The 25368-nt window shown below is 42.9% G+C and overlaps 1 protein-coding gene across 2 annotated transcripts in view; it reads left to right on the top strand.

Annotated features, from left to right (window-relative positions):
* The first annotated feature begins 3784 nt into the window (after positions 1 to 3784).
* znf385d (zinc finger protein 385D) overlaps positions 3785 to 25368 on the top strand; it is a 66992-nt gene continuing 45408 nt past the window's right edge. For both annotated transcript variants that reach the window (XM_079165359.1, XM_079165358.1), the window contains exons 1-2: positions 3785 to 4033; positions 12356 to 12498. In XM_079165359.1, coding sequence (XP_079021485.1) covers positions 4012 to 4033; positions 12356 to 12498 — 165 coding nt within the window. In that variant the 5' untranslated portion in view covers positions 3785 to 4011. The remainder of the gene's footprint in view (positions 4034 to 12355; positions 12499 to 25368) is intronic.

Here is a 25368-nt window from a genome sequence, read left to right as displayed (position 1 = left end):
GAGGTCTGCAGCTGTTAAAGTCCAGAGATCCAGCACCGCTGCCTCCTCTGATGAATGCCTCGACGAAAGAAAAACGAATAATACGAAGTGCCGCTGACTAAACGCCCTCGCGCAGCTCGTGTGGACAAAGCGGACAAATCAATTCCTTGCAATTACATACAGTAAACATCGTATCAGGTGGGAAGCGGTGACGACGTGTCAGCTCTCAGTTTGTGGCTGTTATGTAATCATCGTTTTGCATTGAGGATTACGTTTGAGTCAGAACATAAGCCGCAAGATAAATACAAGGCCAAACCCCCCCCCCCCCCCCAAAAAAACCCAACAACCTGGCTTTTGATTTGACAAAACATTTCTCCTCTTCTAAAAGACTCCTCAATGTGCTGCCGACAGGAAAAAACAAATCACACTTTCAACCAAACAAACCAAAGATTGCTTCTGGACATGTAACTGGAAAATCAATTTCCTTGTTCATCATCTATTTATAAATGATGTGTAATCTTCCAAATCATTCTAGTTTTATGTCATTCATATCTTCCTTTGTGTACAGTGTGAATGTAACTATGTGCTCAGCAGCGGTTAATGTTTAGCAAAGTCTGTATACTGTACGTACCCTTGTTTATATGTTTTTGTTGGTGCGTGCATATTGATCTATCTGTGTGTGTGTGTGTGTGTGTGTGTGTGTGTGTTTGCATATCTCTTGCTGAGGTTGTCTTCATGTGTGTATCTGTAACTGTGATTGTGTGTAGTAGATGCCCATTTGGGACATGTTTTGTTCCTGTGCTAGGTTTCTAAAATTCCTGCATGTTTGTGTGTGTGTGTGTGTGTGTGTGTGTGTGTGTGTGTGTGTGGAGAGCAGAGATAGAGGGGAGCAGCAGCACGGTCTCATGGCTGCAGGAGTAGAGCAGCAGCAGCCTGATATCAGCTCCTGTTGAGTCTGATTACAACCAACCAGAGAGAGGGGGGGAAAACGAATCAGGAAAAGAGAGAGAGAGAGAGAGAGAGAGAGAGAGAGAGAGAGACTAAGTGAGAGCAAAACAAGACAGAAGGAAGGGAAATGCAACAAAAAGACAGTCTGGGAATGAGTGTGTGTGTGAGTGTCAGAGAGAAAACAAAAGAGCGAGTGTCATCAACAAAGAGTGAAATGGAGGTGTAAAAGAGGAGGAAGGGAAGGACAAAAAGCAGAATCAATCAGTGCACTCACATGCACTTAAGTAACTGTGTTACTGTCAGCTTTTCTGCAAGTAATCAGATTACTTAAATGTCATGTAAACAAGAAACCTGGTTTCCATAATTGGGGAGGCGATTAGAGAAACATAATCACCTCGCTAAATTTCTCCTGAAGAACAAGACTTTGGACCGGGAAAGATGTAGCGATGCAAAAGTGTTTCATCAAAGTCTGAGAAGAATTTAAACTTACCGTAGCCTCCGTAAGTATAAATAAATCAGGTTCAACAAGAAAACCAGTGTGCTCTCTCGCTGCAGAGCCTGTTTTCTTACTGCGCCATGAGTCCAAATGTTCAAACACACACACACACACACAAGGAATTAAAATGATTAATTAAACATCACGGAACAACATCTTGTTTCACCCAAACTCTTCCAAAATAAGTTTGGGGATGGGAGAGAAAAGTAACAGCCAATAAAAATACTGCAGTAACTAGAAAGAAAAAACTCAGCTTTTAACGTCAATACGAATCATGTGAACTCAAAGAGTTTCTAATCGGAGTGCTTCGAAGCAGCAGTAGATATGTTGAGAGATGTTACAGCTAGTGATTAAAACAATTCGCTCTGCTGCTGAGCTGCACCACATTTAATTTAACACGGTTTGTATTGATGTTAATGGAAGATACTTCTGTCCGTCTGTTTAAATAATACTTCTTCATCCTTGACGTAATACCTTTTCTGTCCACTTGGACACAGAGCAACGTTAGCATTCATTTGATGTTGTTTCAGGCAGCCTGTTAAATGTAAGTCTCCTTTTAGCTCTGTTTTGGTCTCCACCAGCTCCCGTAGGAAATATCTGGCTCATTATTCTCAGTTCACAACTCATGACTTTAGTCCTGATTTTCCACTCAGCGAGAGTTTTTGGAGATCCCCGACAAAAGCCCCGGATCAGACGCAGATTTGCATCTCCTAAACAATCATGTTTCCATTCAACTGAACTGCACACTCAATTACTTTTCGAGGGAAACTTATTTTCTCCCGGCTGGCTGTTGCATTTTTAAATGTGATTAACGTTGTAAATGGAAACAAAAACAAAAGAAACGCCACAAAACTAATTGGTTAGTAAAAACATTATGGTTTGGCTTTAAATGACTATGAATTGAAACAAAACAAAAATGCAACAAAAGTACTTTTTTTCTGGGTGCGAGCTTTGTGTTTTTCGAAACATCCACCTCCCCCGACCTCCTCCTCACACAGACATTCATTGACTTATGTGAAACGTATTCGTGATACGTCAAAAGCAAATGGAAGCAGCGACAAAATACCTTTCCTTCCAAACCTAATTTACAACCCAGTTTCATCGTGTGGGAACGTACTTTTTCGGAGACAGGGCTGCACAAAATGTGTGAACTGAAGGACGTGAGCCAAGATGCACGCCGATGCCTTACAGACACATTACAGATATCTCACAGGCTACATATCTGGACCTGGCGGGGAGTCCGTCAGGGACACAGGGGACACGGGGAAACCTGACGGAGGGGTCGCTTCTATCAAAAGGAACTCAATGCATTTGTTGGATTTTCAACATGGACCACAGTTGCGTCTACAGGAGAAAAATGGTAAAGATGTGTGAAAACGATTACATACACAAGCACGAGGTTACTAGCAAAGTTCTGCAGATTGCTTGAACAAAAGAATCCCGTCTTCCACATATAAAAACACATCATTTACCATATATTGTTCAATATGTGTAATATGAACAGTAGAACGATCTGACCACTTTGAAAGTATACGTAGTAAGACCGTGTAGTGCTGGGCAGTCAGGTTTGAGAGCGCTCTCAAAATGAGGCTGAGAGCAGTGAGAGAAAAACAAATCGATAAAGATGTGGGCCGCTCAAAAACCAAAACAACGAGCTGCAAGAAGATAAAACGCTCCGAGGAGCCGAGGGAAGCTGCAGCGTGGGGTGAAAACTCTCTTCCAATCTCCACCGTAACCTGATTTCTACCAGCAATCTGCGTTGTTGTTGTGTGTACACGCGCTGAGTGAAAGGGAGAAAACAATAAGAGACAAAAAGAGTAAGTGAGGAGAAACAAAAACAGAAAAAAACACACTGCAAAGATATTTAGCCGACCGAGGTGGAAACACACACCGAGAGAAAGAGAGAGAGAGAGAGAGATAAGGAAGAGAAAGAACCAGGGGAGAGCGAGAGAACAGTCAGAATAAAGAAAAAAGAAAAAGGAGCGAGCCGGAGATGGAAGCAGAGAAAGGGGAATAAGATCAAATAAATGAGAGACAGCGGGGGGAAAGCAAGGGAGTGAGAGTGAGGGAAGCAGAGTTGACACATAAAACAAAGATGAGACACCTAGAGAGAGACACACACACGTTTGTGGAGAGGAGGCTGTTGCTGAGAGAAAAAAAAAAGAAATGTAGATAAGACACCTCGGAAAAAGAGAAAAGACAGAAGCGAAGGGGATCCGGTGTGTGGAGGGGCCGGAGAGGAGGAGGAAGACGGAGGAGGAGGGGGAGCTAAAGAGGAGGGGAGGGGACGAGACAGGCAAGGGAGGACCAGTGCGAGGAGAGCGAGAGTGAGGGAGAGAGAGAGAGAGAGCGAGAGAGAGAGAGAGAGAGAGAGTGAGAGAGAGAGGCAGATACGGAGGTCCACAGACAGCAGCGGAGTGCAGCATGCAGACCGGCCGTTGACGCTGCAGTTGGATTTGAACACACATGCAAAGACACACACACCCCTGAGGAGTGTATGAGACATGCCCAGGCTGCTGTCCATGGACACACACACACTGGCAGGGCACCAGAGAGGAAATACAGCAGACCCCCGACTCTGAGGAGCTATGGAGAGCAGCATGTTTTTTGGTGAGTTTGCATTGATATGTGTTGCAATTTCATCCTCATGTGTGTGTTCTAGCTTGTTCTGGATACTGAAAGCACAAAGAGAAGAAGCGCTGGTTTCCATTAGAGGAAAAAGAGGGTGAAGTTACACACCTGGGTTGTTGTTGTTGTGTGTGTGTGTGTGTGTGTGTGCTTTATCACAGTCAAATGCAGAATATAAGTGCACACACTCCTCGTCTATGTGAGTTCCAGGGTTGCCTGTGACTTGTTTCCGCAAACTGAAAGAGATGGATATAGGAGAGCCGGCTGCTGTAACAGCACAAAATAAAACAAAATTAAAAAAAGGAAAAGAGACGAAGGAAAGCGTGAAGTTGCACACTTGAGGGCTCCTAAAACTGTTGAATGAACCTGCTTCACCAGGTAACCTATACTTCCTCACGCTCATGTTCGGGTTTGTTGGACTAAATCCCAGCTGTGTTTTCGGTGCCCGAGAATACAAGCTCCGGATTCCACCGTGGCCGTTTGACCAGCTGACTGTCCAAAGAAGATCGGAGATGCCAGCGTCGAGAGCCACTTGATATTCCGTGTAGGATATTTCAGAGGAAGGCCCCTTCCATTAGTTTTTTTTATGGAGGAGGCTTAGGAAGACTTAATGCGCGAGTGGCTCCTCGTCAAGTGCTCTTCTCACGGCTGGCTTACAGTCACATAGGAGGAATAATTACACAGGGATCCGGACTTCTGAGGGGGTGATTTGTTAAATGAAAGACTCTTTTTTTTTTCATCACGGGGATTAAAGCGATCTGAAGTTACAGACCGTGGCTCGTAAGAGCGAGAGGGATTTTCTCTTGTTATGCCATACACAGAGCAGAGGGTGTGGGGGGGGGGGGGGGGGGGGGGGGGGGGGGAGTGCTGGGCAGCGTATAAATGAATAAGCTGTCAGGTGCACAGACAAGCTTCAGCTCTTTGACAACCACCGCAGATGTCTGGTCAGGTGTGCGGCTTCTTGAGAGCAAAGAGGTGATGCAGGTCTGGGTGGGTGGATGGGTTTTGGAATTTGGCCCCTTTTAGCCCAAAAAATGTGGAGAGGCTTGAGACAGCCTCAAGAAAAAGAGCAGCTCGGGCGGGTTTCTGTGGTTGGTGGGTTTTTTTTACTTGTCAGACAAAATGCCATGAAACATCTTCTCTCCAGCACTCAGTGTTAAACAAAACAACGAGAGGAGTAAAGGTCAGTGTTTGCGTACAGGATGTGCGTCGCTCTAACATTTATGAATCGTGAGTGCACGACTACACGGCACAGAGAAAATAGATGGTATCTTGTAAAAGGATTAATACTACCGCTTGCTCAGCAGCTCTGCATTGCTGCTAGTTGAAGTGATTAATATCAGCTGACAGATTCATCATGAGACTCTTCACCTCTTTGAAACAAGGCACCAAAATGAAAAAAAGAATAAGAATAAACCAGAGAGGAAGTGAAGGCACCTCTTGCATTAAAAGCTGTCCACATACATCAAAAGCAGGCAGTGAAGCAACCGTAAGCCAGCAGGCTAATACGTCTTGAGTGCGTGCTGCAATCATACAAGCTATTAGTGTCGCTGGGCCCCGCGAGGAAATCTATCCGGCGTGTCGGCGTTTAGCGGCACGTTAAACGTCCCTTTGGTTAACCTCAGATTACAGAGCACACGGGTCCAGTGATTGTTGGATCCCGGTCAGAGACAGCTGTGTTTATCAGCCAGCTAGACTCGTGACAGCAGCAAGTGCTACAGTAATGCTAATCTGCAGGGGATGGAGGCGGCGCGTGTTTGTGCGCCTCGGAGCCAAAATGCGAGCCGTGCGTTTGGTGAGATTTATGGAATCTCACAAGAAAGCAGAGTTCATCCTGGAAAGGTTAATTGGAAAATCAGTGAAAGTGTGGCTTTTTTTTTTAAAAATAGAAAGAGAGAGAATGCTTTGAATCTACCTTTTGTGCTCACTTTGTTCAATGTAATAGGGGTGAAATGATTTTATCCCCCTCGCTTGAGGGGAAGTACTGATCTCAGAGCATGTTAAGGGCCAAAGAATACAATCAGCACACTCCATGAAAAACACGACGTTGTTAATCACATCCGCGGCGTCACTGGCATACAAATGACTTCCAGTGATATTCAGATTTATCCAATAATTGGATTTATGTTTGCTGAGGGAAGAAGGAAGGTTGTGCAAGAGCGGGCGTTTTTTATTCGGAGGCTCTCTCGGCCTCTCTGGACAGATCTTATCGGAGGAGCAGCCGGGTTCAGGACGCTAACGGGATCGAGGCAGGCGGCGGAGGAGAGCAGCACAAGATGATTAATTATTAATGCCAGTCGGCGTCCTCCAGACATCATGTTAACTCTCTCCCTCTCTCGACATACTGCCGCAGGAGTAGGAACGCTTCAGCAGAGATAAGGGAATCTTTCAGGAAGGGCAACGCAGAGGACAGTCTGAAACACGCCACGGCGTATACGCGTCTCGTCCAATGAGCTGCTCTTAATGCCTTCGCGCTCCTGCGTCATTAAACAAGGCCTCAAAGGGAATGGATAAACAAAGGCCAGTGGGTGAAAACTTTTCATCAATTCTGATCCGTTTCAAAGATTTCCAGAAGTCAGATCGCATCTCAGTTCAACATCATTACACTTCTGGGCAAAGCAGGCAAACCCCCCCCCCCAAAAAAAAACATCTCCAAAAGCCGCAGGTTCACTGAGCGTCGACTGGTTTGTGGTAATTTAATTAGAATGGTGTTTAAGAATACGAGCCCCTGAAGCACAATATCTACTGACACGGTAAGGACTTCACAGCTGCATTCATTAGTTTTGTTTAGCCACTCAGGAAGAAACTGGCAAACACACACACACATTTAAATATTAAACAATGACATGGATAAATGTGTGCGGACACATCCAGCCCGACGTTCACTTGGAGTCGTGTTTCTGGTGACGTGATGGATGGAGTGCAATTTACTTTCTTGCTACAGCTGTGATTTGGTGTCCGCTAAATATCCGTCTCTTTGGCTTCCTGAATGTTGAAAAGCTAACTTTGACGTTTGTTGGGCGGCAGGTGGCACACAGTGGGTTTTCAGAGCTTTTTTTTTTTTGCTGGAGACAGCTGCCTGCTGCATCTGGAAATGACGCGGATGACAGCGGGGGAGTGACCCAAAACTGAAGAAAAAAAAAGTGTGGGCAAAATCAAATTTGAATTCTTGCATTATTTCAGTAATATGCTTATATGTTGCATATGCTGAAATTAATTAATCATGCATGCAAAGGTAGTATTCCCTCATAGGAACACTGTACAAAATGCACAGAGAAAGACGGGGGATGTGTGGTTACACAGCTGCTGATTCCCTCTGAGGCCCATTTGTGGTTGTAATGTATTTTAATATCCGTTGATTTGCTGCTTTCAGATTTGTTTTGCAGCTTCCTGTGAGGCCTCAAATACAAATATGTGGCAACATTTTTTACATAGATTAACAACCTCAAATTCTCCCATTTAACCGGCACATACTTTGCCTTCAGCGACTCATAGTGGGGAGTCTCCACTTCGTTCACTATGTAAACACATCAGTGCTGCTGGGAGATCACACATATAACCTTGGCTTTTCATTAAAATGAGGTTTTCTTATTATTATTTGTTTGGCTTTGACTGATTCTTAATAAATGCAGAATATAAGACTGAAGACAAGTTTCAATTCTTCTTTTTCCTCCACTGGATTACGGTGCCTGACTCCCGGGCTGCTCAGACAGTCTTCTGCTAGTTATTTTAATGACTCTCACCAGATGACCTTTTCGACGTGGAGCGAGTCTCCCGAGCGACTCTCCATGCAGAGTAGATGACAGCGTCTGCTGGAGAGACTCAGCCCACCTGGGCCCTGCACTCTGCACTCGCTGGAGTCAAAATATAGAACTCAAATATTAAACAAAATCAAGTCAAATATTGACACCTCTCACAAACAAAGTGATAATTATGATGCCATCTGTGCTTCTCTGCCAGAGCCTGCTGTAACAGGCTTTTACCCTCTGCCGGAGTGCTGGAGCATCTTGAGTGTGTGTGTGAGTGTGTGTGTGTGTGTGTGTGTGTGTAGGTGTGTGTGTGTGTGTGTGTGTGTGTGGTGCTCAGAGGTTCGGGTTCGAGGTCAGATTAGCAGCCAGGTCTCTGCCCTTCTTCTGGTGGCGACAGCAGACGATCAGGCTGAAGAGAGCTGAGACGCTCTCGGCTGCTGCAGGCTAGGAATGCGTCTTTATGTTCGGGCATGTTTTGCTGGATTGTGATTGCTGCACGTCAACCTTTCACAACAGGAGACGAAATAAATTCAATTTGCCTCGTTAGACCTCAAACGGGTGGAGCTTTAGGAAGGTATGCGAGGTCACGAGAGGTTAAGTCCAGTAAACAGTGTGTCCAGTGAGGGACGGTAAGTTCATTTACTCCAACACTCTACTTTTCCACACAGCTGTAGTGTACACACAGCTAGTTCCTTTACTGGGCTCCATGGATGGAAATCTACATCATCATTATCTTTATGTGCCTTCTGTACTTTTTACATATCCTTGATATAATCTACTATATCGGTGCATGTATGTAATATACCATGTATTTCTTACTAATATTTGATATTTGGTCACATGTGCTTGTCTATGCATCATGGGTAATTTAAGATGGCGCCTCTCTGTTCTTATCAGAAGTCTGAGGAAGAGCCTGGTGCTTAGAAGAAGAATCTAAGCGGAGCTCCCTGGTGTGTGGATTGATCTGTTTTTATTCAGTAGATATGTCTTTGATGCTATCAGACATGTGATGCGCTCTTCTTTCTTATTGTTCACATCCTCATGTATATAAAGAAACCAGTCACATTAATCATTGCACATTTATTCCAGCTCCCCTTTTGTGTCCCTTCTGTTTTTATCTGTATGTATTTCTGTGTATGTACGTTTTTGGTTGTCGAGTCTAATTCCTTGGCTTTTTCAGCTGATTCAGAAAGCCGGTTCAAAAAAGTTTCTATTCTTTTAAAAGACTATTTCCACCCTGAAAACTCTAAAAGAAGATCATATCTGTTGAACGGTCCACTTTTTTGATCCAGACCGAAATATCTCTACCCACAATTGGATTGTCATGAAATTAGTTTCAGACGTTTAAGCCCCGCTGAGGATGAATCGTAACATAACGCGGGTGAACCTTAAACTTTCAATCTAGCCTCATCATAAGGTTTTAACTTCTGCTCACAGAGCAACACACAATCCTGCAAAATACAGTTACACGCGTAAAATGGAAGCAGACAGCTGGGAAGTATCTGATCCTAGCATCACTGTAGACTGTTTATTAGAAGCATACGATCAGATGTCATGCATTGTTGTAGTTTAAACGAAGCAGTTAAATGTAGCTCTTACTTCTTATTTTTGCCCAGCTGCAACATTAAACCGTAACACAATAGTAGGATAAGGTCCTATTCTAGTCTATGTGCAGAAGTACGATTTTGAATGCAGGCTTTACACTTGTAATGGGGTATTTTTAGATTATCCTACTGCTATTTTTACTCAAGTAAAGGATCTGAACACTTCTTCCGCCGGTGTCAAAAAGAAAAACTCATTGTGAGGCTAAACACTTCTGTGTGATGAGTAAAAAAAAGAAGCTCTCGGACTTTAGCCGAGGTGACACGTCAGATTTCATCTCCTCTCACTCAGCAAACCAAACACGACCCGATCAAACAGAATTCACGTCTCAGTTTGTCACTCTTCATCTCGCTGCAGACTAATCCCACACGTCGGGCCCGGTGTGCCTGAACGGCCCTGTTTTGACTTTTTCGGTGAGGCGTGCCTGTGGGCTGACGTCAGGCCGGCATGCCGAGGAGTTGGCGCGGTTTGGATGATCCCTACAGAAGGACACGCTTTGCTAAAGTTGGGTCGAAGACGTGCCGCCACATGAGAGACGGCGTGTGTTCTTTTTCCAACAGATGGCAGCGCTCCGGCGACGGGGGGGGGAAGACAGAGTGAGGGAAGGGGGGGGGGGGGGGCAGTCTGTGTTTTTTCACTTTTCTCCTCTGGTCTTTATGACTTTTGCTTTTCATTTACCCCTCACCACTGCCTGGGGACCCGAACGTGGCAAACCTTGTTTTTATTTGTCTCGAGACGGTGGTGTGATACTGTATCTGCCAGCGCTTTAGTGCCATGCTGGCACAGAGTTCCACTGTTGTTAAATGTGCAGCGATAAAAAAAAAAAAAAAAATCCCTCTGGTTCTCATTACTGCTTTGCGAAATGGCTTCTTTAATTCCCAGTGTTTTGGAGGGCTGGGACGGTTTCTCTGCCCTTTTTTTTTTCCTTTTTTTAAATCCTATAGTGTTGAAATCAGCCCTGCGCTGTTTCCAATTGGTGGTTTATGTAGCGCTCTGCTGGCGCAGTCTCACACGACAATAAAAGTGAAGTATTTACTTTTGTTTGTCCTGGAGATGCGAGGGCCAGGCCTCTCTTGCCATTGACTCATCTCTGAAGACACCCTGTGCCTGCCGCCGTCATCCTGCGTCAGTTCGAGGGGACAATTTCCGAATGAGAGCATCTGTTTCGGAGAGATAAACATCCTCGAAGCATCACGCAGTGGTTTTCTGACTGTGCAACTTGTTCTCGGTGCATAATTATTGTTTTCAACGTGTGGGTCTGTGTGTGAGTCATCATGGCTCAATGTGGTCCTGGTGTCACCTACTGTAGCGGAAACTACCAAAAAAAAAGCAGTTTTGACTATTTCTGCAGACAGATGTTGTCATCGTGATGAGCATGAAAACCGAAGCAGTGACGGAACTTCGCAGGTGTTTGGTTGAGATCAAAATAAAAGCAGAGTTTGGCCCCGAGCCAGGGCCCCTGAGGTAGGGGGTTTAGAAGTGGGGAAGGCGCATCTGGCCCCCACACTTTACGCTGTTTGGGTCTGATTGTGATTACAAGAAGAAAACAAATTCATGAGAATTCGTTTTGTCTTTCAGCCAATGGAGACTATTCTCTTAAATACACAGATGCTCCATGACAAGTCGAAGTTCCCCCAAACAGGAGATATTACAGGGAATCTGATGAGCATGTAATTAAATAATCACAACAAAGAATCGGAATCTCTGAAAGCTGTGAGATTCAAGGTTTTTCATACCCAACACTGGAGTTATTATTATTATTTTATCCTGAGAGGGGAATTTTATTCCTGACCTCGGGATCAATATCTCACGGCCTTCATCAGCCGAGATGAAGGCCGCTTTTGCGACCGCTAAACATGCACAAAGAAGACAAAAAGAAACCTCGTAATTCTAAAATAATAAACCCATTACTGCGCTATGGGTTCAAAGCGCTCATAGACACACGCAGGCGCAGTGAAATTATTAGCGTCTTCAGAGAGTTGGTGGTAACTGAAGCACATTTCTGTGGTTTTCTCTCCAACACATTTAAATTCCGTGCCATAAGTTTTGAGGAATTCTGTCGGACTTTTCATTTTTTCTTTGTCTCTCTGCTATTGTTCTGCTGACTGTCTTCTTGGCGCAAAGTAAACATTTATACTTTTCCACATGGATAATTGACTCAGACGCAAAACTTTATGGGCGTGTTTGCGCTAATAAGTGCTGATGAGGGCAATATCTTCTGTGAATGGAACCCTGAGTCGGGCAGATAGCGATGGGAAGTGATTTGTAGTGCTGTCAGCGGCCGCAATCTATTCCAATCTGAGAGACAGAATAATGTTAGTATGTAATAAAACAGGAAAGTGTACAGTGTTTAGTCAAATGATACAAAAATAATAAATAAATCTCATTCATTTATTTGAGCATAGAAATTAATTCTTGAGCATGAGACCTAAACTAGTCTCAACTTATCTCCACTCACTCGTTCTGGAGCTCTCAACCAGCACTTAAGATCTCAGAAACAGCGTGTAAGTGGACCTTGAATGACATTATTTTGTCACAAACTCACATTGGATGTCACAATACACTTTGGATATCCCCAAAAATTTGAGATGGGAAATGAACTTGTGAGGAATTTGTGATAAAGTAATAAAAACCTTGTTCATTAAAAACCACTGAAATTGGAGATTTTGTGGATTTCCATGCTATTAGATGAGTCACAGCCAACTGTAGGAAATTAGAAAAGTATTTTCACTCCAGGCATTCATTTGAATCAAATCAACTCAGGACGTCTGCTTTGGCGGTGTTCAATATTTACATAGATGACTAACACAGATAAGATGTTACACTTTATTATGCAGACTAAACAAACACTCTGAAGGTTCACTTGGATGTAAAACTGAAAGATTTTGGCGGAGGCTTCCGTCCCCGTTGCCGTCTGCTGTTCAACACGGTGCCTTTGCTCTCCCTCCCACAGGTAACACATGTCAAAATGGCCTCATGCCCACCTTGATGCGCCCCACCCTGCCCGCCGTCCAGACCTCGCTGGGCATGAAGCATTTTCTCCCGTTTCCATTGGACACGACCACAGCGGCGAGCCTCTTCACGGGATTCAACGCGGTGAGTCACGTCCTCAATTCATTTTGCGGGTCACGAGATCTCGCTCACAGTCTTTCAGATGCCGTTTGACCCCCCGCTGAGGTTTGGATTGTAGGAGATAAGACTGGTTCTGTTGTTCAGGATTCAGCAGCAGAGCAGCTTTTAGCTTTTAGGGCCGTGAGGTTCAACCTCACTTCACCTCTTTTGGTTCATGCATCTGCCATTTTTTAAAATGTATATATCAAAAATGCTCTCTCTTACAGTTACCTCATTGAAATGATGCTTTAAATGCTTTGAAAAAAGAAAGGAATCTGTTGAGAGGTTGAGAGGAGAACATCTTTCTGTGGGAGAAATGTATGATTTTCTATTGCAAACATTCATTCAATGTAAAAAAATCCCTCATCTCATCTCTTTTCAGCATGTTTCTCTTGACATTTTTTCTTTTAACGAGGCAAAAAAAAAAAAAGCATAGGCGCATACGTGGAAACTGTGATTCCTCTCCTCTCCAGACAGTTTGCATTCTCAACTCTGTCGTGGAGATTTATTGACAGCTCTGTCTTTAGGCTCTCACATCAAAACTCATTAACTGAAAGCAGATTATTTCTCTTTGAGGAATTTGGCTCTCGAGTACTCATCTCCTTGTTAACATTCACATCTGTTTTCATTTTACTCTGACACAGAAATAAAGATATATATATATATATAAGATATATTTTACTGTAGAAAATGCTGAGAGCCAGTTGGCATTCTACTTGTCCAAAACATTACAGACGTGTGTTTAAAATATGCAGTAAGTGCCGGAGCTTTGAATGTCTCTTTGAAAGCCTCTATTTCTCACAGTAACAGCTAAGACTGCCTTTTACTGCATCGTTTGTGAGTTCTGAGAGCAATGAAAGTTTGCAAAAGAACGTGCTCCATGTTGCTCTAATGTCAGTTTTGAATACGACAGTCTTGACGGGTGTCACCTCCTCCTGAGATTGCAATAGGTTCGTGCACTATTTGGAGAAAGCAAACGTTCCACCGCAGAAATGTTGCAAAGCAGCGCAAATTGGCGACACTTTATTCGACTGGTCTGTGATTTCTGAAATCATTTTCAAGAAGTTGTTTCTGGGAGAACGATCAAATTTAGTGGAAAATAGAGACAATGTTCAACTGTTGCACTTTAATGAACAAACACTTCAACAGCAGGTCAGCTGAACGTGCACAGATGTGCAATTTTTCACAACAACGAAAGCTTAAATGAATATTTACTTTAAATTCAGCTTTTCTTTCACTGATATTCCTATTTTCTTCACAAGTAGTGCTGTAATTATTATTTAATAATAACATAATGTCACTAATCAACATATCTGTCAAGACACGTTGCAACATGTTCAACAAATAAGGAAAATGTTCACCGACAACATGCATTTGTTTTCCCACAACCTCTTGCAACACAATTAGAGCTGAAGCGAGTGACAGAAACAATTATTTAGATAATTGATTGTTGGTTTCCTTGTTCGACTCAAATGTGAGGGTTTGCTACATTTCTTTGTACCGTGTGGGAATAAACCAATTGTCTTTGGGATTTGGACTTTTTCAGTATTGTCTGACATGTTGCAGACCAAACCATTAATTGATTAAGTCGGCAGATTAATCGATAATAAAAAAATCATCATTAGTTGCAGCCATAAACACAACAATGACCGCTTCTGTTCTTTGCTGTGATTGGTGTTCGGCTTTGTTAATATATTATTACAGCTTCACTATTATTTGTTGTGTTGATGTGGACATTTAAAATAACTCTCTTAGAGCTCGTTGTTTTTTTTTAAACTGGGGTGTCACGTTTCAGAGAGCAGCTCTTTAATCGACCATTTCTCCAGCATCAAGACCTGCTGTTAACAGCTTACTATAAAGCAACGGCGGCAGCTGGCTCCTACACAGACCTTATTGGATTTGCAATCGGTGAGGCGCTGCCTTTTTAAATGGAGCACTCACCCGACATGCACTTACTGTTGCAGGACTCATGTGTACACTGGTATGGATCTATTGATCTTCTTCTTTAGAAAGAAGAAAGTAATTATGAGGAAGTATGTGGCCGAATCAGCTAGGTCATCAAAAAAATATGATGACTGTGGAAAAAAAAAGGAAAAACCCTGACAGATAAAAGTCTAAAGAGTTGTTTTTTTTTCAAATGGTGTCTTTTGAAGGACAACGCAATTTGAAATCGTCTGGAATCAGAGGTTGAAACACAGTGCACAGCTGGATAAGAGTGAAAAAAAGAAACATGAAGGATCAAAAAAAAAGAAGACATCATGGAGAAAAGCCCAGATAACGCAACGGGAGACTGATTGTTTCATGAGAAAGTTCACTAATGCCGCGTCCCTTTTCTTGTCCCGTCTAATCTGTATTTAACTGACTTGTCTGCAGAGAGTGAGCGATACACTGGGAAGCCTCCAAGTGTTTGAAAGCTGATACTAGATTAACACAAAATAATCACCCTTCGCTCTGTGTCCCACAAACACGTTCTCTTTTCTCTCGCTGCCTCTTTCCCTTTTTTGTGGCTTATTCTCTCAAACTTTCCTCCATATCCTGGTTTTCGTTGATCACCAGCAGAGCTGTAAAAGAGGTGACACGTGAAGCTTTACGAGATGGAGTTCACACACACTTCTACTGTTCTTCTTCGACAACAGTGTAAGTTTGGTTTCAAGGGTGCAACACGTGCAGCCGGTCTGCCAGCGCGGAGGTCTGATTGGGTTCCTTCATGTGTCGCACAGACGGTGGCTTCCAGGGTGGGAAAGGATCTTTAACACGTCTTAGAAACAGTGCTGGAAGTGATGAAATGTCAAATCAGCGCCACAGAGGGAAAGTCCTGGATTTAAATATTGTTAGCGGAGGAGAAGTATCAAAAAACTGGCAGCAAAATTGTACTTAAAGTAGCAACAGACAAGTATTTTGTTTTGATTCATTATTATGAAGTAAAGGTTTATTAGTCGATGAATAGAGACACTAATAGGGTTTGGATCAGTTCCCTGTAAGCTTCACTTTCACTTTGTATTTCTGTCACCGGGTCTCAATCTCCAGGGAAAAAGGAAGAGGATAGCGCTCGAGTTTTAAATAGCACCTACGCTTATGACGGTAATAAAATAATAATACAAAGGCAAACTATTCATTTATTTATTGTCAACAGCAGCACATTCCAGCTTACGTTTTTACCTTTGGTGGTAAAAGCCCTCGACATTTTCACTGCAGCGCTGCTGGCCAGAGAGACTCAACAAAAATGGCTCATAACTCAACATAACCGCTGACAGTAGCTATCCCCAGGGAGCGGAAATGGTGGACAAGTGGAACAACCGGAGTGATGTTAATTGTAAAAAAAAGAAGTTATTAAGCTCCTAAGTTAGATTAATAAGTAAGAAAGCCTGATACTTAATTCTACCAGGTGTTTGGCTCCGCCTTTATCATCGCACGAAGAACTGGGTTTCTAATTCACTAATTCAATTGAGCTTTTCTTTTGACAGTAGCTGGGCTGTTGTGTTGTTGGTAGTTGCAAGGCTCTGAGGAAAGGTAAAAACTGATCCGTTGGCTTTGCAACAGCGTCACCGACCAAAATACCTGCTTGGAAACGCTGGCTGCCTGTTGCCAACGTATCTGAGGTACTTTCTCAGAAAGAGGACGAATAGAGCGGACAGATATAAGAGAAGAAGGCAACAGGGGTAAAATGGAGGACAGGTAAAGGAAAGTAATGAGAGAATAGAAGAAACAAGAAAAAAAGACAGAAAAATAGATATTATAGATGTGTTTTTTTAAATATAAAATATGGAGTAAATGAAGCAGTAAAAAGTATAAAGCTGTACAAATGTAAATGCTAATATATTTTCTTAAATAACTTTCTTTGCTTTAACTAGAATGTTGCTTTCTGCCACCACATATGGGCAATATGGCTTCAGTCAAGCAGTTCATTAGACGACGTGGATCTCTGATTATAAATCGTGCACAGAAACCGAGCAGCTGTTTCAATGGGAGTGCAGCAGATTTTGTGATTTGCAGATGAGGCTGAAGTTTGTTTCCATCTGAACTCCCACAGACAGCACTCTCTTTATATCTGCTTGAGATGAGGTCAGATCTGCTTATGGGCCTCCGGGGCTCAATAAACATTTACGCCCCCTTATTTCAGGAGAAAACACACACACAAAATAATCCTATAGATTAACGCAGCAAGAACACACTTCAACCCAGGAACACTCCAACATTATTGGATTTATTTTTTACAGGTTGTACAAAAGAAAATAGAGAATATTGAAAAGTGTGTGCATGTCCACACCTGCATGAAATGGGACTAATAACAAAGTCGTGTTCTGGGCCGAGTGTCTGACACAATCAGGGAGTCTTTAGCCAGAGGGAGAGAGAGGACGGTTGTTATCCCTCTTGCTGTCTTTTGTCCCTCGTGGGCCTCTTAATTCACTGAAATGTAACAGAAAAATGTGGCTTCAAGACATAAAAAAAGACCTCATGCATGTAACTACATGTGCTCATGAGACACACGGCGGTAAAAAAAGGTCTTTCAGGAGGCTCAAGTTTGAAAGGAGCTTTCAGACAAATGTAGTTTAGGAAAGGAGGTCATGCTTTTTTATTACCAGGTGTGGAGCAGTTTGAGCTACTTTATATCTACTTCTGTTTCTTGACCCCCTGACATAGACTGTATAAGAAGCGGGCGTAGTCACCGTGACGTCACCCATGTGGACTATCGCCTTGAAGCCATGAGATCAGCACGAGGAGGGTTAAAAGAGAAGATGTCGTGGCGTCATATCGTTGGGGTTCAACACATGCACGTTAAAATATGCAGTCCTGCACTTGCCGAAAGGCTCACTAGCTGGCGCATGACCACAGAGGATGATTGATTCGGTTCACTGAGGCGTCCTGCAGGGGTGGGGGTCATGACAGCCCACTGTAAGGGTGAGGATTACAATTCCGCAATTATTGAGACAATATTTAATGAAAGACCATGAAAAAATGCTTTTCTGCATTCTAGCATATCCAAAAACGTGTCGGGCCGAGCACACCGTTTAGAACGCTGTAACCGTGTCGTACCACATAGCTTAAGCTAGGTCTTAGGCTAGGTCTGAGGCTCGGTTCGGCATTTTGACAGAAGCCATCTTGCTTTTTTTAAAACCAGAATTACAAAAGGAACATGGAAACAAGATATTTGTAGGTGATCAAAATGTTACATTTAACTCATTAACTAAAAACGCACTGTGAAAGAGTTAAAGTTCAAAGATGAAAGTAAGAACAACTCTCAATCATACCCTGCTTTATGGTCTGTTTGACTCTAAATGGACCCTAATCTACTAAATGAACATCATGCTGTATTGAAGAAGACTTGACACTAGAGATTGAGACCATAAACTCATGTTTACAATGTTTACTGAGGTAATAAATCAAGAGAGAAGTAGAGTCATTTTCTCATAGACTTCTATACAATCAGAGGAGTCGCCCCCTGATGGTCATTAGAAAGAATGCAGGTTTAGGCACTTCAGCATCTGCTTCACTTTTCAGACTCAGAGGTTACAGCCTGACCCTAAATATCACAAGGTTGACTGATTTGATAAAGTCTGTTTTTATAGATGTGTTATTCGAATTTGTCATATTTCTATACAGGTGTTTTTTATATTGTTTCATGCTTTAAAACAGGACTCAAGTATCTATCCATTCATCTACATGCGTTCAGATCCCTTTTCTGAACGCAGAAAAAAGTTTTCACTTTATGTTGCAGCCTAAAGTTAAAGTCAAAGAACATATTCACTCACTACCCCATAGCAACAAAGAGAAAACAAGATTATGTTTTTGGTGCACATTTTTGGAAAAGGAAAGTAAAATATCACATGGACAAGTATTCAGATCTTTAACTCAGTACATATGCTGCTCTCCAGACAACTCAGGTTGAAATTTTCCCAGTTGAAATTTCCAACCTTTCAGCGTTCCAGGTGCACAACGCCAAAGCTAAACACAAACCAAGGCTGACCGTGACAAACTGATGTTTCTTTGGCAAGTGTACACACAACTAAAGTCTCAGCTGTGCAGCCTCCATATTTTTTTGTCACGTTTTTTCCAAAGAATTGTTGTTTGACGTCAGACAACTGCTTTTTCGTTAAGTTGGGTTTGATGAAATCCATAAACCCCGACTTAGCAAAAAATCAGTTGCCTGAGTCCACAAATATGAACTCCGAATACGAGTGGCGTATCATTGTACTTGTTCTTGTCTTATAATCTTCTTGGGTATGACACAACAAGCTTTGTACACCTGGATTTTGGGTCTTCCTCGTCTGAGGTCCTGGACCAGGTCTTCATTAGGATATCTCTGCACAGCTTAGTAGTTCCCCTGAAGTCCCTGCAGCTGAAAAACACCCCAACAGCACGAATCCCGCCACCACCACGCTCCACCGTCAGGATGATATTGTGCAGGTGATGAGTGGCGCCCCGTTAGAATTGAGGTCAAACAGTTCAATCTTGTTTTCCCGACCAGAGAATCTCGTTTGTCACAGTCTGAGAGTCCTTTAGGCGCCTTCATGTCTTTCACTGAGGAGAGGCCACGCTGCCTCAATGTCCACATCAGTGGAGTGTTGCACTGATGGTTGTCCTTCTGGAAGTTTTACCCGCCCCATCAGACCTCATTCACACACCGGTGTGTGTGCGTTTCCAAATCATGTCCAATCAGTTGAATCTACCACAGGTGGACACCAATCAAGGTGAAGAAGCATCTCAGAGATTAACAAGAGGCACCTGAGCTCAAAGAGGTGTCGTAACAAAAGGGTCTGAATACTTGTGTTCATGTGATATTTACCCCCCCCCCCCCTTTTTAAATAATTTGCAAACATTTCTAAAATCCAATTTTCGCTCTGTGTGAAGTGAAGTGGGTGTAAAAAAACAAGGCAACACAATTGATAGTGCTCCTGCGTGCACACATTCATAATTTACGTGCATTAATTAAATAATATTTTTAGGATTCTGACATAAAAAAGAACACAAAGTTGTTAAAAATCCAAATTATATCCACACACATATCTCAAAACAAAAACACATTGAATCCAAGCATCTCCGTTCACATTATATTGTCCATGGCCTCACACTTTCCCTTATCTATTGAACCACATTTATAATTTGGGATTTATTTTGCATCGATTCTTTTTGTATTTGTATTGTTGCCTTGCCGGCTCTGGAACAAACAGATATTCACATCTTCTTATTTAATCTATTCACAGTCTATCAACTGAACCTCTGGACAATTCACTATACTGTGGTGTATTAAAAAAGAAAATGCAACATCAAGTTAAATTGTGGAGGATTGAATTTATATTTCCAACCTAGTTAGACCCATCAGAGTCAGGGGCCTTGTTCCCATTCTTAGCAGCACCTCTGCTTGTCCTGTCGATGAACACATCAGTGGCTAATCTATATTAATTAGAAAGCTATTCAGTGTTTGCTTTGTTTCACTTTGGGGCCAGAATTTGGATTCAGAGCATCTAAAACGAAAAAGATGAACATCGCGTCACATTTCATTACGTCGCTCTTCTGAAGGAATTCAAAAATGCTCTCAACCGTTTAAGGAGCAATTAAATCCTTCAACCGATGTGAAACTATGGAACTTAATCCTTGAAGTTGTACCACCGAATCATTTTGACCCACCTGTTGACCTAAACATACTGTCTGTGTCAGGATGTGTTGCTGTTGACCTGTAATGAAATTTGGAAGAGGCCAGTTCAGAGTGAAAACAACCAGAAAGTGAGCTTTGCAGAACTTTTGGGATTGCTCTGCAAACTTTCAATTGATTCAATCGTGGAAGAGTTATTGAACTTGCCACCTTGAAAGAAATGGCGCAAACAGGAGAAGAAACCAGGGGTGGTAAAGGGGGGGAGGGGGAGGGGGGCAGCGCAACAGCAACGGGTGAGTTTTGGTGTGTAATGAAAGTGAGAAGTGTGAAAAGGAGTTTTCAGTGTGGAGTAGGTGTATGTGTGTTTGGGTTGTCTTTCATTGGGTCCTGGAAATAAGATCTATCTTGCCTGGAGCTTACATTTGTCTTGGCGAAACAATACAAACTCCATTTCCCCCTGTAGAGTAATCAGGATTGTGATTTATCGATTCTGCGCGCAGATCTGCACGCTGGGAAATTGCTTTGTAGTCCTGCAGCAGCAGGGAACACACGGGCCTCCGTCTGCACCCACGACAGCATCACAGTCCATTTCAATGTGTACACACCCGCGCTACGTCAACGTTAGCATCAGCGGCTGTAATGGAAACGTGCACTTTGACAAAGCACAAACAGTAACAAAGTGAAGTGAGTGGAATTCTTTTGTGTGTTCAGGGTTCTGGTCTTAATGTTATGGGACAGTAGCTCTTCCATAAATAACATCACCGGTTTATTTCTGATTTATATTCTGCAGGTTTTGATGTCGTGCTCATTGGTTGGTTGGTTGGTTGATTGCCACTGGGTATTTCGCACACTGCTTACGGTTAAAAAATAACCTGTTGGTGAGTTTAACGGCAAAAAAACAGCATGAAATGTAAAGCTCTCTATAGCAACAGATGCAAAGGCTCATCTGTAGCCTACCGGCCCTTTACACAGCAGCCATTTTTACATGTCATTGAAGGGTAAACACAGGTGTAATTAATAACATTAACTATGGCCCGGTTCCATTTAGTTGGGTCAGGGCCCTGGTATTGAGCATGCTGCCTCACTGGAATGGTGCCGGAACACTAAATACAACGGGGTCATTGTTCATTTTATCGTCTACACGTGTGTTTATTTATCTTACAATAAGACAAATTTCTCACAATATAGTACTTTCCAATCTAAACCTATGTATTGTTACATTATCGAGGGGACTCCTATTCTATTTCGTTAGATTTCATTTAAAGAAAATCTTCAAAAAGGGATTCAGGAAGGGAAAACTACTTCCAGAACTGGCAGCCCCCCCCTTCCCCCCATGAGCTTTATCCTCTTCATTTCTTCACAGTTGACTTTCAAATGACGAATGATTGCTCAAATCCTTCTCTGTATGAAGATAAAATGAAAAGAACAAAGGGTGAGTCGGGCTGTATTGCAGACTCTTATTTGATTTACACGTGTCCCATAAACATCTAATGGACTCAATAAATTGTATTCCCGGGGGAAAGCGTGCAAGCCCGCAAAAAAAACGGTGGGGAATGATCAAAGCCGGAGAGCGAGCGGGACCACCGGTGTGCCAGCCGCCTTCCCCTCCAGCGAGTCACACCTGCTGCGGTGGAGTGGAGTGCATATCTGTCTAATGCGGCGGCACAGCGGTCCTTATCATTTAGCTCGGGCTCCGGGGCTTTTTAACCCCCTGAACTGAGTGGAAGCTTTATGTTGGTGGACCTCGTCTTGATGTGTTCTCCCACGATAATATTTCACTCTCTCTGGATCGCTGCCAGCTCACCGCTCGCTCCGTCTCCGGTGGAATGCAGAGATAATAGTGGGGAGCTCAAGATGATTTTTTATGGAGGTGCTTAGCGCCAGCTTCCCAGGCGAAGCTGAGCCGATGTAGCTGTAGTCCAGTGTCTCCTCCTTGTCTTCAGTGACCTCCTGGCACTGTGCACCGCAGTCAGGCTAACAACTCTCAAAGCTCCTCTGGGTGTTTGAATCCTGTGAAATGTCAGCCACAGTGTGATAACCGATGAACACAGGGGGTGCGAGTCGGACAGCGGTGAGGTATATTTGTTTCCCTCCTGTGTTTCAGGGCACACTCTCTCCGCACATCAGAGGCTTGGATGTGGGAGAGGAATGGCGGACTGAAGCAATCTGTTTTTGCTTATTTGATGGCGTTACTGTGTGCTTGGGGTTCTTTTGAAGTGATAAGAAAAATACGTCTGCTTTAGATGCCCATCTGGTCATCTTAAAACAGAGAACGAAACTCAATTTGGAAAATTCAAGAAGGTGTGTTGCAGTTAAAATCAGCAGTTTAAGGCTATAGTCCACCCCCCTGAACCACCCACTCAGTTGTATCTGTTTCGTTACAAACTTGCTATGTATGGATTTCATACCAAACACCAGAGTTACAGATAAAGAAAGGACGGGAGAACTTTCTGAAACAGCTCCAGACGTGAAAGTATAGTGTACTTTAGCAGAAAGTTTTGCATTGTTCACAATGGCTGGCCAATGCTAATCACAATGTAGCATTGGCTAGCTCTGACAACTATCCGGCTCTGCTCCATAGCCTCTCGTGCAATCGTCTGAGATTTTGTATATTTTCAGGCTGGTTTTGTGGATTTGGAGCTCGTCATGGTTAAACGTTGTGTAATCGTGATACTCGCCACCCAGAGAGATTGGAAGGAGATAGTTTCTACGTAAAACCTGTGGAGGTAACATTAGCAGAGTATGTTAGCAAATTAGCTAGCGTTAGCGCTTCTATGCTCCGCTAACTACTGAAGGTATATACTGAATGTATACACTTGCTGCTTTTGCTTTTTAATGATTGTAACAGTAAAGAAAGACAACCCGGCTTTACAGAAACAGCATTGGTTCTTAATTTCATTGTCTTCTGTCTCGATCTCCAGGTGATGTGGTGCTTACGCTGTGATCTGTAGGCTTTAGCTTCTATCTTTATCTTTTCAACCTGTTTTCAATCAGTTTGACATCCTGGATATGTCCTTCAAACACACATTGTAGACCCTTCTGTTTGCGTCTCAAAGAAATCGCTTTTTTCTTTTTTTTCCAAAAGTTAGATCATATTTATTCAGGGACTGCAGTTAGTGACAGTGTGGGCTCCATGGTAACGTAGCTCTGACAGCTTGACTAAGTAGCAGAAGGGGGCGGAGCTTAGTAAAGGATCAATTGATTCACACGATTATAATAAAACATACTTCTGCTACACAGATTTTTGTATTATTTCCCACTATCTCTAATCTTGTTTCTGTATTATTCCTAAAAATGGTGTTATGTCTTCAAGCCTCTGAAAATATTTTAATTGAAAACATGGCTCGGGTCGCAAGCCAAAAGGTTTCTCAACTATTATCATAGATGACAATGGGATAGTATGGCTGGGACAAAGTTTCAATTGCACAAGTTTAAAGCAAGAACAGTGGCTTCATATTATAATCTTCTTCTTCTGTCTCACTGGGGGCAGTAGTCTGATCCGATACTTTGCCAGAGAAGCAGTGGTTTGTCTTTTCCCATTGAGGTTTAACTCGAGCGGAAATTGTTTCTGCCTCCAGGAATTGTTTATCTCAATGAAACTACAGTATAACAATCTGCACATTGCAAATGTCCAAGTAGAAATCCGAGTACTAGTGCCCTTAAAAGACAGCTGTGTGTGAGCTTCCCAGCATGCTCCATCTCTGACATCCGTCCCTCAGTAATCTCCTCCACTGTGTGTGCGTGCGTTAGCGTTGGCCTCACGCTGTACTATGTTTCACTGTCTAAACAGAACCAGCTGGAGCGCGAGTGCGAGAAGTTTGCACCTGCAACACCATTTTTCCCCATAATGAAATACACACCAGTCCCGGAGGGAGAATACAACGTTGTGTTTTTGCACGGAGACAAGGTTGACCCGGGGATTTACGGGAGTGACAGACTCGGCGGATTGAATCAATGTGTTGATGAGACAGCCCGGGGCGGACACAGTCGTATGAGGTCTTCAGACACACCCTGTTTGTCTTCAGCAATACTTCCCCTCTGTAAAGCTTTCTCAAATGTATTTCTCTCATGAGCAGTGTTTTTATCTTCGTGAGCTTACAAAAATGTGTCCCCCCGTGTGCCCAGATAACTCAAACAAGGGTCAACTGTAAATCATTTCTGCCACAAAGCCCACATAAAAAGGTGGCAGCCTCCTTGGAACTGAAGAAACTGGGCAGAAAGTCAGTGGTTTGAATTCTTTGCTCTGCCTGGGAGAATCCAAGTGCAATAAAATGCAATAACTGCCATTGTGTTGCACTTTAAGGGAGAGCACAAAACCATTAAGGAAACCCCCCTCAAATTCAGCCAAAGAGTACAAGTGCTATGCAAGTGTAAACATGTTTTAACTGAATAAATGAGAAGCAGGGAGTGTTGATCTAGAGCACGCCTGCTCAGCAAGCTTTTCCAAAGTGAAGTTAAAGAATAGCAACATCAATGAAAGCAGGCTTAGAAACTTAATGTCCCGCAGGGCCCGTGGGGAAAGTTACAGGGAGTACGACGCACACGTTGCATTGTTAAGATCCAGTGTTTGCAGGTGGCTCATGCATTTTTTCTATCAAAGGGCATTGATTTTGGAAATCCAATAGATGGCCACACTCCTCGGGCTCCTCTCTCATTACCAGAGCATCAGCCTTGTTTGATATTCATGGTGGAATATTATGAGAAGATAAATCGTTTAATCTTAGTTTTTATTGAACCCTGTCATGAGTGAGACACTCTCCTCCATCCTGTGGGTGTAGCTGAAGCACTCTGATAGAATGATGGATTAGAAATTAGCCTGTGAGGGAATTTAGCAAAAAACACGATCGAAGTCCACCCTCTTGGGTTTCACCGCATGCATGGTGATTTATTTGGAAAAAGACTTTCAATGTCCTGACATTGCACTATTCCAGAACTTATTATGGTATATGTTATATAAGACAAATACATTATTATTTGAAGCACATGTACTTTATCAAAAGCAAAATATTACCTCTCCATGTCTTTTCCTTGCAGATGGTTTTTCAATGTTCTTTGTTTTGCCGTCATGTTTAACACTACGCTGTTGCTGTTTTTCTCACTGAATGTCAGAGAGATTAAATGTCAATCAAACAATGACTGTAACAGCTTTTTACTGGGTTTTTTTCTGTTAATGTTCGGGTTTCTGTAGATGGCGATTTAGCCTTCTTCTGTACAGAGACAATCTCAGGGATGCATACTGACCACATGCAGCATTTCAGTTTGCT

Source organism: Pholis gunnellus, assembly GCF_910591455.1.
Source record: "Pholis gunnellus genome assembly, chromosome: 8".
NCBI classification, from domain to species: Eukaryota; Metazoa; Chordata; class Actinopteri; order Perciformes; family Pholidae; genus Pholis; species Pholis gunnellus.
Note: the sequence above shows the minus strand (reverse complement) of the source record. Positions and strands in the feature narration are given on the sequence as shown.